We start from the raw sequence: 15,408 nt of genomic DNA, 5'->3' as shown, positions 1-15,408 counted from the left end.
TTCCACAAAGGAAATGTTAGGATGAAACTGAATAAGCAGTACCCTAAAATAACATTTCTGGACATTTGCTTCTCCATTAGGTCTAACTGCTTTTAGTGGCAACTTGAAAATGAAAAGAAAAAACAATTTGTAAATTCAGTGGTCTGCTCAGTTGGTTTTGGTAGTGTTATTTGGCTGTGTGGAGACAAGGTGAAAGTTGATTGTAAATCTAAACATATATATACAAAATAAACACTTTGCAACAGTTCTATTCTGAATCACTTGAACTAAGGATACTGGATGCAATTTCCCTTGTCCATTGATTCTAGTGGAATCAATGTCCCATAGATTTTAAGGCCAGAAGGCACCAGTAGATCATCTAGACTGACCTCCTGTGTAACACAGGGCACAGAACTGCACCCCCTTACTCCTGTATTGAGTCCAATAACTAGTCTGCTTATCCCAGGGCTGAGTTCAGCCCTTTTATGTACTTTCCTAACTAGTAACAGTGGTTCTGGATTTTCAATTGAGACAATTTTCTTTTTCCTTTTTCTGTGTGCAGTGGCAGGCAGTGTCTGTGCTAAGTCTCTGTGTCCTTGTTATGCATTCCATTGGATGCCTTTGGCAGGCAGAGAGGTAAACTTTGCAAGGTGAATAGAACTGCAAGCATGTTTGTCAATTTCTGGGACTGATAGGCTTAAGCTATTAGGAAAGATAATAATCCTGTAGAGTCCCTGGGCCAAATTCAGCCCCCGTGAAAACAAATGCTAGTTTATTGAAGCCTGGAGCTGATTGGTTATGCCATCAGGAGTTTGGCCTGTGTCTTCTGCTGGGCTGATGACTTTCTTGCTTGTGTGTATTTACTCAGACCCCCTGGGCACAATAGAGTAAAATCCACAAAGAGTAGAATGTGCATCCCTGCTGGAGCAGACTGGAGGCTTCATGCCTTTCTGTCTGTCTGTGATTTATTGAGAGAGACATTTTATTACTCTGAGTTATTTCCTCCTGTGTCGATCCTATTTATTTATTTCTAAACAAAGCTTCCAGTGAAAGTGACCAGCTTCTTCTTCCACTTGGGGAGGAAGGAGACAGATGGGATTGTAAGGTGTATGCATGTGGGGATGGTGGGAGAGACAGAAACAGCTGAAGAAGAAGAGGAACTGGTGTGGTCACAGATGGTGAGGTGAGAGGGTTCATTTGCCTCCCCTTGTAACACATACCCCTGGAAGTGTGATTGAACAAAGCTGCTTACGGCAAAGCCAAAGGAAAAAGATCAAGGGCTGTGAAGGAGCTCCAGACTAGCTCTGACATAATTCAGTGCAGGAACCTCTCAGAACATAAAAGGGGGAGGGAAGTGATCGAAAAACATGGGAAGATGGTTTTTTCCTGCTTTATTCTCCACAAGCTGGACGCAGCTGAATCTTGCCCTGACTTTTTCTTCCAGAGTGGCTCAGCAGTTTAGTGTGCTGTCTCTTTAAGATAATTCCCTGTTAAGATTAGATTTTTTTTTCTACTGATGCTTGGCTATAATTACCAGTATGTCTGGAATGTGGATATCAAAACATAATAAACCTCTGTGCGGGTAGAGTTAGGATTACCTCAGTGACTCGGAAATACGCGCTGCCTCGAGTACGATGGTAACGTTTCTTGTGATTTTTATTCCTTAGTCCTTGTGCTAGTGACTCTCTTTTAATGCGCTCTGGCTAAATTGACTCTGTTTGCTTTAACAGAATGAAGAGAAGCGGAATCTTTCCCTGGGGGGCCATGTTGGATTTGATAGTCTCCCAGATCAGCTTGTCAGCAAATCTGTCACACAAGGATTCAGCTTCAACATCCTCTGTGTGGGTAAGCAGAGTTTACCATAGACTAGGGAAATTCTTAGTAGTAGTAATACAATAAATAATAATCTAGTAGCACATCGGATCCATGGATGTCGGAGCACGTCACAAAGAGAGATAAGTATCATTACTGGAATTTTACATGGAAAATGCAAAGACGTTAAGGCCACAATTGTTCAGTTCCCTGCTCTGTCACAAACTCACTGTGTGACCTTGGGCAAACCACATAGGCCTAAATTTTCACAAGTGCTAGCTTATTCTGTAGGCCCAATTTTGGATGCCACTGATCTGCTTTTCATAAGCTCTGAGCACCTTCAGCTGTGTTCAATATCAGTTGGAGTTGTGGGTGTTCTGCCAATGGCCTATCATGCGCTAGGCACTCGAAATAAGTGGGCACTTTTAGAAAGTTTTGTCCTTACATGACTTTCCGAAGGTGTAACAACAAGTCTGTAGTAGATCTGGGAATAGTGTAAACCACTGGTAAGTGTGTGTTATAGGTTCCCCTCAAAATAGATCTCCAGAGTTAAAGCTCTCTAGATGGGGCTGTAATGGACTCTCATCCTCTTCAGTTGTAGTTGTAGCAGCTCTGGAGATCCCTAATTCAGTCCCGAGTGTGTTGGCCAAGGTGGCAGCCATTTCAATAGCACTCAGAAGTCCAGACTGCCGTTAACATAATGTCGTGTTTTATTGTTTCATGAGGGAAACCGTGTTCCTCTTCGTAAAGATAGTTGAAGGGTTTTTTTCTGTTGAAATATTCCACATATATAGAGCTGGGCAGGGATTATTATGATTTATTTATAATTATTAATAACAATGTTAATTATTATTAAACTTTTTTGGGCAGTAAATGCCAGTTCATCTAACCTGAAACTTTTTGTGGGAAAGGTTTTGATGAATTTTTCAGCTCAAAACGTATTTTTTCAAAAGTTCCAAAAACATCGACATTTTTTCTAATGAAAAATTCCAGTTTTCCGGTTCAAAGCAACCTTTTGTTTTGAAATTTAGATTTTTAAAAGTGGTTGAAATTGAAATGAAATATTTTTTAAAAAATCAAACAAAATGTTTCAATTGGCCAAAACTGGGTTTTTCTTTTGGGGGATTTTTTTGGATTGTTGGTCCACAAAAGTTTTTGATACTTTGACCTTTCAACCAAATTTGGGACAGGAAGATCTTTCAAATTCTCAAAAATGTTCAAAAGATGAAAAAAAATAATTTCCAGCCCATCCCTAAGCATGGGTGGTTTTAGCTGCAGCCAGATCACGATGGGAGGACAAACGGAATTAGCTTCTGTACCTGAGCTGATGTGGGACATATGTAGGGCCCTACCAAATTCATGGCCATGAAAAATGTGTCATGGAAGGTGAAATCTGGTCTCCCCCGGTGAAATCTGGTCTTTTGTGTGCTTTTACCCTATACCATACAGATTTCATGGGGGAGACCGGTGCTTTTCAAACTGGGAGTCCTGATCCAAAAGAGGGTGAGGGGTCACAAGGTTATTTTAGGGGGGTCATGGTATTGCCACCCTTCTGCGCTGCCTTCAGAGCTGGGCGGCTGGCGGCTGTTGGCCAGGCACCCAGCTCTGAAGGCAGTACCCCACCAGCACCAGCACAGAAGTAGGGGTGGCAATACCATACCATGCCACCCTTACTTCTGCACTTCTGCCTTCAGAGCTGGGCAGCTGGAGAGGGGCGGCTGATGACTGAGGGCCCACTCTGAAAGCAGCAGCGCAGAAGTAAGGGTGGCAATATCATACCATGCCATCCTTATTTCTGCGCTGCTGCTGGCGGCGGCTCTGCCTTCAGAGCTGGGCTCCCGGCCAGCAGCCACCACGCTCCAGCTACTCAGCTCTGAAGGCAGTGCTGCCGCTAGTAGCAGCGCAGAAATAAGAGTAGCAATACCGCAACCCCCTACAATAACTTGTGGACCCCCCCACTCCTTTTTGGGTCAGGACCCCTACAATTACAACACCATGAAATTTCACATTTAAATATCTGAAATAATGACATTTATGACTTTTTAAATCCTATGACTGTGAAATTGAACAAAATGGACTGTGAATTTGGTAGGGCCTTAGATGTATGGATTTGAGGATGGGGAAATGAAGTGGCTGATAGCAGGCTTAAGAATCACTATCACTACAGCTAGAAATAGTAATTCTTTATAGCTGAGCTGGGTCCAGATTGGAACTTTCACAGAATTTGGGGGTGGGTGAATCCAGAGTTTTGAATTGGGTCCATTTCTGTCCCCAAAGAAAGATGGAATTTCCTGTTTGCCTTCAGCATAAAACAGTTATCTCTAAGCATGCTGGCCGGTTGCTAGAGAACAGATCTTACAATAATCTCATTATAATTTTACTTTTTCCCTTTCAATTTGTGCATGATTCTAGTAGCTGAAGCCACACAGACTGCTTGAAGCCAGTCCTTTCTGGTGATGCCTGGGGGTGCTGGCTTGCAGATGATTTTTTTGTTTGTTTGCTTGGCATGCTTTTATTTTAGGCTTAAAGTACTGCAACCTGCAATAACAGTTGAAATGCTTTTGGGGGCAGAGACTTCTTCCCAGCACTGGCTCTGGACCAGTGATCAAGGCAGGGGAAGTGATATTTTCAATATCTGAAATGTGTTCCAAGATCTCTTCCTGCCCAGACTGGATACAGCTTTACATAGAGTGGGCAGTGGAATACTTCCTTTATTCTGATCCTGACCCCTTTAGGAACTCCCTACCTACACTTTTTTTTTTTTTCATACCCAAACCCCAAGTAAACAGCATTGCTTGTACCCATCAAGCAAGGATGTTACCCTGGGCTTTGTAATGTCATTCTTCAAAAGCAATGTGCTTGCAGCAGAAGACCATGCATTTGTAATCGCCACATTTATTTTTTGAGGGGGGAAGAGGTCAGACTAGATGATTCAGTGGCCTCTTCTGGCCTTTAAATCTATGAAACAGTGGGAGAGATCATCAAATTTCCTATAGTTCGCTGGCAAAGCGAGAAGAACCCAATTACAGCTGTTGACTGCTATTACAAATTCTTCCTCCCAGTCCTGACCCAACCTGGACAGGAGAATGCTGGGAGAAAGTCAGTGCTTCCTGAAAGACTTTGGATAGGTCAGCCCTGAGCTTTCCAAATGACTTCCCTGCCAGATGGGTTTGGATCATCAGTTGGTTTTTGTCTCCTTCACATGGCATTTAGCCATTGGTGGGGGATCCAGTATTTGGCTCTCCACCATTCTATCTACAGTACAAATATTCCACGCAGAATTTGTTCTCCAAGGTGGGAACAGAAGGGTTCAGAACCTGCTAGGTCTAAAATAAAAACCTTGTATCAGTCTTAGGTGCCTCTGTAGTCTAGCAGCTTGCCAGTTATCCCATTCTCCCATAACCACTCACTCACTCACTCATGCCCGTCACCCCAGTCGGGGTATGGGCCGCCAACCACAGATCTCCAGAGTCCTTTATCCTGGGCCATAGTCTAGCAGCTTGCCAGTTATCCCATTCTCCCATAACCACGTCCGTTCAACTCAGCTGGTCGGTGCACCTTAGACTCTCTTTATCAGTTCCAAAAGACGATGGCCAGGAAGGGGCATGCCTAGTAAAGTTAAAATGGTGGCCCGTCAATGCTGAAAATGTAGCACTAAGGTTTATCCATTCTGTCTTGTACAGTTTGCCTTGGTGTGTGGGCAGTGCATGTGATCATTATTCATCTGGGGAAGCTGACCTGGGAGAGACCCTCAACTTTCCTTTATTAATTTTCTTAGTTTTATAGTCTTCTTCCCACTGAGCCTGTCTCTGGTGTCCCCATTTGACTTCACATTCCATCCCTCTGCTTATCTAAATTATTCAACTTGGCAGAGATTTCTTCTAGCTCTTCCTGCACAGATGATGCATTAGGAGAGGGGGATGATGCTAAACCAACGGATCCCTGCTGCCTTGCTCCTGGGCAACGCTCTGCCAAGACTGTACAGCAATATGGCACTTGGTATGTGGCCTGCAAGACCAAAATATGTGACATTGGTTTAACTGCCCCCATCCCCAGCCCCAAACAAATGTCTGTTAGTCTTGCTTTACCTTTGTCACAAACCATGCTAACGTGGTTTGGAGCGTGTGAATAAGGGCAACAACGCAATGTTGGGGGAGGGGAAAATGACTAAGTAAGCTCTGTACATCAAGAGATCTATAGGAGGAAACCATCTCTACAACTTAGGCGTTCCACCCTCTCTGGATTCTATCACCAGATCTCCCCAGCCAGCTGAGGCTTTCGTTAACTCATATTTCAAAACATTCCAGCCCCTCTTTGCATTTGGGCAGCTCATCTCTCCTTCAGAAGTTTGCCTGGGTGGCTTCAGATCGGCGCCTGAGGCAACTTTTCTTTTGCTTATCTCCTTGTGATTCCAACTTGGCTGGTTCTGCTTGATGTGTGGCCTCGCAGCCACTCTCGCACCATGCAGCACCATTTCCTGCTCTCTGTAACGTGCAGCCTGGGAATATTTTGGAAGATTTATTTATACCAAGCCAGATCTAAGGAGTGTTTTAAGCCTTTTGAATGGGATTTGCATTGGGTTCTCAATAAATAAAACACCCAAGCAGTGTTTCCCTTTTTCCTTGTTTCAATGCTGCATGCATTTGCCTGCTGATCAGCACGTACTGATACCCTGTGCGTCAGAGTGGGGCGTTTTCCAGCATGTCGTGCTCAAACCCACGCTTTTGTTCATCACACCCCTAATGAAGAACTCATGGTGCCTCTGATCTTCACCCTCGAGATGGCTCGATGGGGGGCAGCAGCTAGGAGAGCAGAGCAGGCAGAGGGGCCAGGAGGAGCAGCTGTCTGATATGCAGTCTGGCTGGGCAAAGGCAGACCTGCAGCCATAGACCAGCCAGGCACAACAGAGGAACAGATGTGTTTGCTGACAGGTTAAGCTGACTTAGCAGGTCCACTTCTGTGAAGGGAAGGGGGCTAAGGGTTTCTGTGCAGTGGGAGCTCTACAAACCTTTGACCCTTATTAATGGCACATTGGGGATGAAAGGATTAAGAGTATAGTTGAGGAACAAGTCGTTTTAAGGCCTCTGGGCATTTGTTAGGTTGATCTGGCTTTGACTGGAGACTTAAAGAAAGGGTTTGTAGAGTGGTTGCATAGTAAGAGTTCTTAATACTTAGCTAGCAGCATTTACTACTGTAAAATGACCAGAAACCATCTCTAGTATTAACAGGCCTGGTTTCCATACTTAGGGTATGTCTGCACTTGAGCTTCAGGTGTAAATTTCAGCTCTGGTAGCCATACACATACTAGCTTTGATCGAGCTAGTGTGCTAAAAATAGAACTGTAGCTTCTGAGGCAGGAGGGGCTAGTGGCCTAAGTAAGTACCTAGGTCCCAGGCAGGGTTGTCCTCAGGGCGTCTGGCCTGTCCTGCCATTTGTGCTGCCACGGCTATGCTTCTATTTTTAGCATGTTAGCTGGATGAAAGCTAGCACGTGTATGTCTACCTGAGTTGGAAACTACACCTCCAAGATGTACCCATAGAAACCTGAGCTCCAGGGCGCCTTCTGTGCACATGCTCACTTCATGCACATGTAGGTCAGGGAGTTAGGCATACACTTGCAAGACAGTCGCTTAGCTGATTGTGCGTGCTCACAAACTCTCCATTCCCACAGGCACGCTCAGGAAGTGCTGATTGACAAACAGGCAGCACAGGACTAAATAAAAAGCAACTGAGGTTGCTCTGACCACCCCGGATTCTCAATCCTGGCCTCTTCCTCCCACATTCTGGGCCAGATTCACCACTTGGGACTCACATGCTGTTACTCCAAGGAGGGATTTTGCCCTGTCTGCTAAAAAAAATTACATATTCCTCTGTTTCATAAATGGTCAAAATCTGAAATCCTGGGAGGGTGGAAATAGTCTTTTGTCTCACAGAGAGAGAACACGCTTGCCCCGCTTGTGCAAATCCCCAAAGAGAGACAAGTGACAAGGCCAAACAAAGGAAGCCGAAAGCCAAATACATTGGGCAGTGCTAAAACACACACGAAAATCCTCACTATGAGAAAAAGAGAATCCGAAGACTTAAGCAGACATTTCCTGTAGTTCTGCCACAGATCCACAGAACGTAGATCACACTGCACTGACTTGCATTGTTAACTGTTTTAAGTACTTGGAGCTATTGCTTTGTGAGTACATTGTAAAAGGTGTGAAAAAATTGAGCCAGGTACAATGTAACTTGTGAATAGAAGCATTTGAGATGAAGAATCAATCAGAACTGAATGTCCTGTAAGTTGTTGTGTTCTTCCTAACTTTCATCATTTTGGCCTCTAAATCTGGGTTGGAGACAGCAGAGGGTTCTGGTTACGTTTGCTTTGATTTTGTTTGCATGTGCTGTGAGATCTTCAGATGAAAAGTGATACAGAAGCAACGTGCTAAATAAGATTAAGAATCGGAGGCCTTTGGGAATAGGGCAGTAGGAACATCACAATGATTATACCTCTCTGAACTTGGGGGAGTTGCAGTAACCTCTCTCAGTTTAATTTTTGTTCTGCTCTGTAATTAATTTACTCTGAAGTCCCTTTACGAATTCCACTCTGCAATGAATGGTGACCCTTCCTTCCTAGGTGAAACAGGCATTGGGAAATCCACACTAATGAACACACTTTTCAATACCACCTTTGAGACGGAGGAGGCCAGTCACTACGAGAATGCAGTTCGCTTACGACCGCGTACCTATGACCTGCAGGAGAGCAACGTGCACCTGAAACTGACAATCGTGGATGCAGTGGGGTTTGGAGACCAGATAAATAAAGATGAAAGGCAGGTCACATGCCATCTAGTCGCCATTTCTGCACCAGCCTCTAGTGTTCTAACATATGTCATTCTCCCTGCAATGTTACAGACAGAGCCTCTGTTCCTGGGCACCCAATTTTCCCATTTGGATTATGAGGTGTCTTGATTATGGCCGCATTAGACTGAAGAGGGCAGGGATGAGCCGCTGTAATAAGTATGGGAGAATGCTAGAGGGAGTTTGGCTAAGGAGAGAGGGTGAGGTTAGTGAGGCAGTGAAAACTGTAACGTGTTGTGAGTTGTCTTAAAGAATCCAGTGTAATCCTGCTGACTTGTTCGCTTAATTCAATGAAAGACACACCAACCGTCTCTTAGGAGATCTGCTGAGGAGCAGTTCTTTCCTCCAGGCTTGTTGAAGAAGCTGTTAACCTCTTCTTCTTTCGTAGCGTTGGGCCAGGTTCTGCCACCCTTACGCAGGCCGAGTAGTCTCCTGCTCTATGAGGAGTCCCATTGTGTGCAGAATCTGTCCTTTTATTAGTGATGGCGAGGGGTTTGTTGTGTTATCACTCCATCCATCCAAAACGTATTACTCAGGGGAGCTCACTCACATCATGAGTCAGAAAGATACTGGATTAGTGGGGAACCTACAGAACTGTGTCTTAAACCAAAGATCTATTTAACTCACTCAAAAACTCACCGAGCCAAATCCTGAGGGATGCTGACCATCTGCAGCTCCTTTTGAAGTCAATGGGAATTGCAGATGCTCGGCACATCTCAGGTTTCATCCCATTGTCTTTAGCAGGAAATAATATTCTCTTCCCTTTCAGATGGCTTGGTTAGCTAACCCGTAAACTCTTACAAATCTAGTTTAAAAAACCCAACCAACTGTGGAATAGTTGGAATTGTCCATGATGACAATGATCAGTTTGTGATATTGGTTCCTCCCACCCACTCCCATTTAACTGCTCATGCACCTTGTTTGGATCAAGTGACCTTTGCAGGAGGTCAGACTAGATGATCATGATGGTCCCTTCTGGCCTTAAAGTCTATGTGTCTAAGTCCCTGTAAGACGTCTTGCAATAATTTCAATTGGCCTCCTTTCAAAGTAGTTATAATCTGCCATGGCTATCCAGTGGTAAAGGCTGTTCAGGGTTCCTCGATTCTCCTCTTTGTATTGCTATGCTACTACATCGAGATACTTTACACCTGAAATCTGGTCAAAGCTTGATGTATGGAAGTTGTCTGCTTTCCATATTTCAGTTCCACCAGCATTAATCCCTTTTGTGCTGCAACAGAGTCTCTGAAAATACCATACACCTTTTGATTAGAAGTTGCTCTTGTGAATGTAACATTCTGCATGTTACCAGTGAAGGGCTAAAAATTTTTATGCTTCTTTGTAAATGGTTTTAAAATAATGGGGCTGAGAGAATGCATGATAACTTTAAACTGTCAACTTCATTTAAACTTCAGCATTCTTGTTGCTAATGGCATCTGTTTTTAGTTACAGGCCAGTAGTTGATTACATTGACACGCAGTTTGAAAACTACTTGCAAGAAGAGCTGAAAATCCGTCGTTCTCTCTTTAATTATCATGACACAAGAATCCACGTCTGCCTTTACTTCATCACTCCAACTGGGCACTCGCTCAAATCCTTAGATCTGGTAACGATGAAGAAGCTGGATAGCAAGGTAAGGCGTTTAAGGCAAGCATCCACTCTTCAAAAGTAATGTATGCTTTCAGTTAGATGTAAAGCAATATTAATGCATAACATCTTCCATACATGGGTCTCAAACCACTTCACAGACATCAACTGATGAATTCTCATAACAGCTCTGTGAGCTAGGTTGGTTAAAGCACAGATCTGCCTGATCAGTGACTTCATATAGATGGTTTCATGGGGTTCTGTGTTCATTTCTTCTCAGTATCTTCCATATAAATTTGCTCCTTTTTGCAAAAAAAAACTAGACATTTGTTTGAAAACGTCTCTTTCAAGTTTTTCTGCAGCACCCATCACTGTACTAACTTCGCTTGGGATCTGAAAGTCAAGCTGGGCTGTTTCTGGCTCATCATCTCTTGTGAAAATAAGGGAGTCTTCAACTGAAACTTATAATAATAATATATGGAGATATACCCATCTCCTAAAACTGGAAGGGACCCTGAAAGGTCATTGAGTCCAGCCCCCTGCCTTCACTAGCAGGACCGAGTACTGATTTTTGCCCCAGGTCCCTAAGTGGCCCCCTCAAGGATTGAACTCACAACCCTGGGTTTAGCAGGCCAATGCACAACCCACTGAGCTATCCCTCCCCCAGTTAACTATTGTTGTTTTTGGGGGAAGGGGAGGAGAGAGGAGGTTTGCTGACAGGCAAGCCAGGATAGGCTCCAGCTCGCTGTCCCACAGCTGTGTTGTAGGAACTGCAGTGCTACCTGTATTGTCCTGTCAGTAGTGATAACGGGCAAAAAGCAGTAAAAATTCAGACTTCTTGCTAAGGGTAACAGATTTTGCCCTTGGATATACAGATGGAGCAATTGTTGAGGAAAAATGTTTTTACGTATGGACTTGACTTACCACAGCTGCACTTTAGAATTGTCCCTATATTCATATTGGAAAAGTAAGTCAAAGAGGATAAGTGACTTACTCTAGATCAAACAACAAATCAGGGGCAGGAACAGAACCTATGTGTCTCAATGGTCTAATTCCTGTATCATATTGCCTTCTCAAAGTATGGTAAGGTCAATAACCTAGCAAGGTCATAGGAATGCAAAAAAGTAGGTCTGTTTATAGTCTAGCTAGTGATTACATCTATATTTCGTTACATAGGTCCTCAAGCAGTCACTCCCTTAGGTGGCAACTGGTCATGTGATTCGTTCCATGACATTCATGCAGCTTAAAGTTATTTAAGGCTTCTTGACACACTTTCTACTTGGTCAGCATGCTGTGAGGGAGTTGGAAGCAGGCTCGAAAGGTCATTGATGTCTTATTCAGCTTGCTTTTTTAATAAAAAGTGATTTCCTTGTCTTGAAGAATATTTAACACTTAGGATGCCAATCCCTTTTCTCAATCACCAGCTAAATGTCTATAGCTATCTATATGCAGTGTAGTTGTAGTGTTTGGTCCCAGGATGTTAGAGAGACAAGGTGGGTGAAGTAATATCTTTTATTGGACCTTCAGAACACAACTGACTTCCTCCATAAACTCCGCTACATTAACAACCTCCCTCAGAACACCATCCTCGCCACCATGGATGTCACTTCCCTAAACACTAACATCCCTCACAATAGCTGCTTGCCTCAAATATCTACAAGACAATAGACAACCCTCAGAGATCCACCCCAAACACATTGTCAAACTCGTCCATTTCATCCTCACCCATAATAGCAACAAATGCTTTATTCGAATCATGGCAACAGCCGTGGGTACGAGGATGATGCCCCAATATGCCAATCCCTTCATGGGCCACCTTGAAGAAGATTTTCTGGACAAATGCACCATGAAACCAATGATATACCTGAGATCCATTGATGATATTTTCGTCATCTGGACAGACGATTTAAACACTCTCATAGATTTCCACCAGAACTTCAACAACCTACACCCCTCCATTAAACTCTCTCTGGAACACTCCCACACAATCATCAACTTCCTGGACACCGTAATCAGCTCTAATAATGGAACCCAACAGACAAACGTATACAAGAAACCCACAGATCACCGCACGTACCTTCATAGATCCAGTAACCACCCCAAACACACGAAGAAATCTGTTATTTAAAGCCAAACACTCAGATACTACAGAATATGATCCAAGGAGAAAGTCCGGGATATACACCTTCACGCACTTAAAACTGCCTTCACCAACAGGGGACACTTCACCAGAGAAGTAGTTCGCATCCTGAAACGGGCCACCCAAATACCCTGAGACAACCTGCTTCAATACAGAAATAAACCCTCCTCTGACAGCACACCCCACCCCTGTCACCCCACAGTGGAATCTACGTGGGGTATCATCAAACTACAACCCATACTTGCTGGGGACCTCGTCCTGAAAGAAATCTTTCCTGAACCCCCACTTCTGGTCTTCAAATACCCCCCCCCAACCTTTCCAAAGCATCATCAGAAGCAAGTTCCCCACAGACCAAGACTCACCAACTCAAAGCTGCACCAGACTGTGCCAGAACAACAGATACAAAACCTGCAGACATATCTCTGCTGCTACAATGATCAACACCCCCACACAACACACCTTATAAGATCCATGTGTCTGACAGACTTATCACAATATGTGGCATACCTCATCCAGTGCGCTAACTGCCCCAGTAACAACTATGTGGGTGAAACCAGACAGTCACTATGCTCTCAAATATACTCACATAGGAAAATGATAAAAGACACACAAAAAACCCACCCCTGCACCTGTGGGTGAGCAACTTTTCACAAAGCAATCACTCTAAGTCCTACCAGTCCTCATCCTCAAAGGAAACCTGCACAACACTTTCAAAAGATGAGCCCAGGAGCTTAAATTCATAATTGTGCTAGACACTAAAAATCATGGACTGAATAGATAAACACTGGATGCATGGCTTATTACAACAATCTGTAACCCACTAACCCCTCTTTTTTGTCCTAGGACTGCAGAGGTCACTTTACCTTGAATGGGGCCCTCCCTGGCCCAGACACTGACCCCCCCACCCCCCCAGAGGCCAGCCATGCAGGGCCGGTTCAAGGATATTTTGTGCCCTAGACGCAACTTCCACCTTGCGCCCCCTGGCCCCACCCCCGGCCCCACCCCAACTCCGCCTCCTCCCTGCCCCATTGGATCCCTCCCCAAATCCCTGCCCTGGCCCTGCCTCTTCCCCAAGAGCGTGCGTTCCTCCTCCCCCCTTCCTCCCAGGCTTGCCGTGTGAATCAGCTGTTTTGCGGTGCAAGTGCTGGGAGGGAGGGGGAAGAAGCAGGATGCAGCGTCCCACTCAGGGGAGGAGGCGGAGGTGAGCTGGGTCGGGGAGCTGCCGGAGTCCGCACCACTTTTTGGCGCCCCCAAATCTTGGCTCCCTAGGCGGCCGCCTAGTTTGCCTAATGGTTACACTGGCCCTGCAGCCATGGCCCCCTCCACCCCCAGACACTCGCACCCCCCAGAGGCAGCTGCAGGGACCCCCCCCCGCCAGGGATCCAGAGGGAGAAACAGCCTGATGCCATGTCCCGGGCTTGCACAGAGTTTCCTACATGCGCTGCCTCCTTCCTTCAGGGTGTGCTGAGAACTGCAGCTGCTGGGAACGCCCCATTGTCTTCTGTTTGCGAGCTGGGCTCTGCTGGGTCCAGAGGCCCCTAGGGGCAGCCAACATCTCTGCAGCCCATTTCAGTGGGGGGGAAAAGAAATTCTGTGCACACAACATTAATTTCTGCAAAATTTTGCATTGCGCAGGAATAAACTAGAGCATGGACTCTGCAGTAACCAGGGTCCCTCTGAATCACTTTTAAGGTCCACTCTCCAACCCAACCTCTGTCCAAAGGTGGCTGTGATGCACTTTCCTGGATGGCAGACATTTACTGGCAGACATTTACTGGAAGAAGATTGAAGATGTCTGTGTCCCACGCTAGCCCCAGAAGCTGGCTCCGTTTTATTTGGCACCGCTTACTGGCTTCCATCTTGTGATCGCCTTGCTTGTAACTGTAGGTGCTGGAATGAGGGGTGCTGGGGGTGCTGCTGTACCTGCTGGCTTGAAGTGGTTTCCATCATATACAGGGTTTACAGTTCGGTTCAATGGCTCTCAGCACCCCCACTATACAAATTGTTCCAGCACCCCGGAGTTGCTGTTACATTAATATCACAGGGCATCTGAAAACTTTCCCCTAATAAACTCTGCCTCCCGGTGTGATGCCAGCATTACGTGTTCTCTAAAGTATGTTTGCAAGAATGCCCATGTGTGATTTCCCTGGCGTTCTTTGTGGTGGTGGTGATGATCCCACCACGCTTTTATATTCCTTTCCTCGTGCATTTCCTTCCCTTAACGTCTCCTGCTGCCTTTATAAATTGGCCCTTGTGTAAGGGGGCTTTAGGCCCCTTACTGAAACTTAGCTTTTTTTGTTGGCCCTCTCCCAATATCAAGAGAAAGGGGAAGGGCCGAAGAGGAGTCAGAATCCTGAGACTGACAGGTCCCCAGAGCCAATGGGGAGAGGCCAGCCCTCCCAAGTCAGCCAGCTGGCCACCTAGGCAGGTCCTTATTTGTTTATAATTGCTGTTTAATAAATTGTATGTGGTTAAAACTCAATAGTAGTGATCCCTGGGCAGAGAAGTGGACAGTGAGGAGAGAGTACTCCAGGACAGAGCCTAGGGTAGCTCCACTCTAATTTCCGATGATGAAACTGGGGGTTGAGCCCCACACGGATCCTGGGTCCCGCCTTCTTGGGGTTAAAAGGACTCTGCTGCGCGGGAGAGAGAAAGAGGAGTCCTCGCAGTCAGGCAGGCATCCAGGTAAAGGGAGTTGGGCTGGGGATTCCAACGGGGTAGTGTAGAAGCCAGGAAAAATTATAGCGGGAGCATTCCCCTGCTTCCGCTAGGATCATACCAAAATTAATCATTTGTAATTGAGTGTATATAAGAAGTATTTTTTTCAAGTTGGCTAAGCCACTTGGCTAAACCACCCTGACATGGTTCCATTGCATTGCCTCCCGAAGCCTTCAGACAGTGATTGTATTGCATGGAATGATTACCTAGACTTACACAGTGTCTTTAGATGACTAGGAAAGGGGAGACTGGTGAGCTTTCTTCTGTTGAATCCAGGCCTGTATAGATATTTTGCTTTTCACCACCACCTTCCATCCAAGGATCCCAAAG

The 15,408-nt window shown here is 45.2% G+C and overlaps 1 protein-coding gene across 2 annotated transcripts in view; it reads left to right on the top strand.

Moving 5' to 3' along the window:
• Positions 1 to 1,523: 1,523 nt before the first annotated feature.
• The window catches only part of SEPTIN8 (septin 8), a 37,663-nt gene continuing 23,778 nt past the window's right edge, over positions 1,524 to 15,408 (top strand). Inside the window, exons 1-4 of one of the 2 annotated variants that reach the window (XM_034778347.1) lie at positions 1,524 to 1,616; positions 1,710 to 1,824; positions 8,413 to 8,608; positions 10,080 to 10,266. In XM_034778347.1, coding sequence (XP_034634238.1) covers positions 1,614 to 1,616; positions 1,710 to 1,824; positions 8,413 to 8,608; positions 10,080 to 10,266 — 501 coding nt within the window. In that variant the 5' untranslated portion in view covers positions 1,524 to 1,613. The remainder of the gene's footprint in view (positions 1,617 to 1,709; positions 1,825 to 8,412; positions 8,609 to 10,079; positions 10,267 to 15,408) is intronic. The other variant, XM_034778348.1, reaches the window with a different exon arrangement.

The sequence above is a fragment of the Trachemys scripta genome, chromosome 8 (genome assembly GCF_013100865.1).
Source record: "Trachemys scripta elegans isolate TJP31775 chromosome 8, CAS_Tse_1.0, whole genome shotgun sequence".
Taxonomy (NCBI): Eukaryota; Metazoa; Chordata; order Testudines; family Emydidae; genus Trachemys; species Trachemys scripta.
The sequence above is the reverse complement of the archived record's forward strand: the minus strand, read 5'-3'. Positions and strand labels throughout refer to the sequence as shown.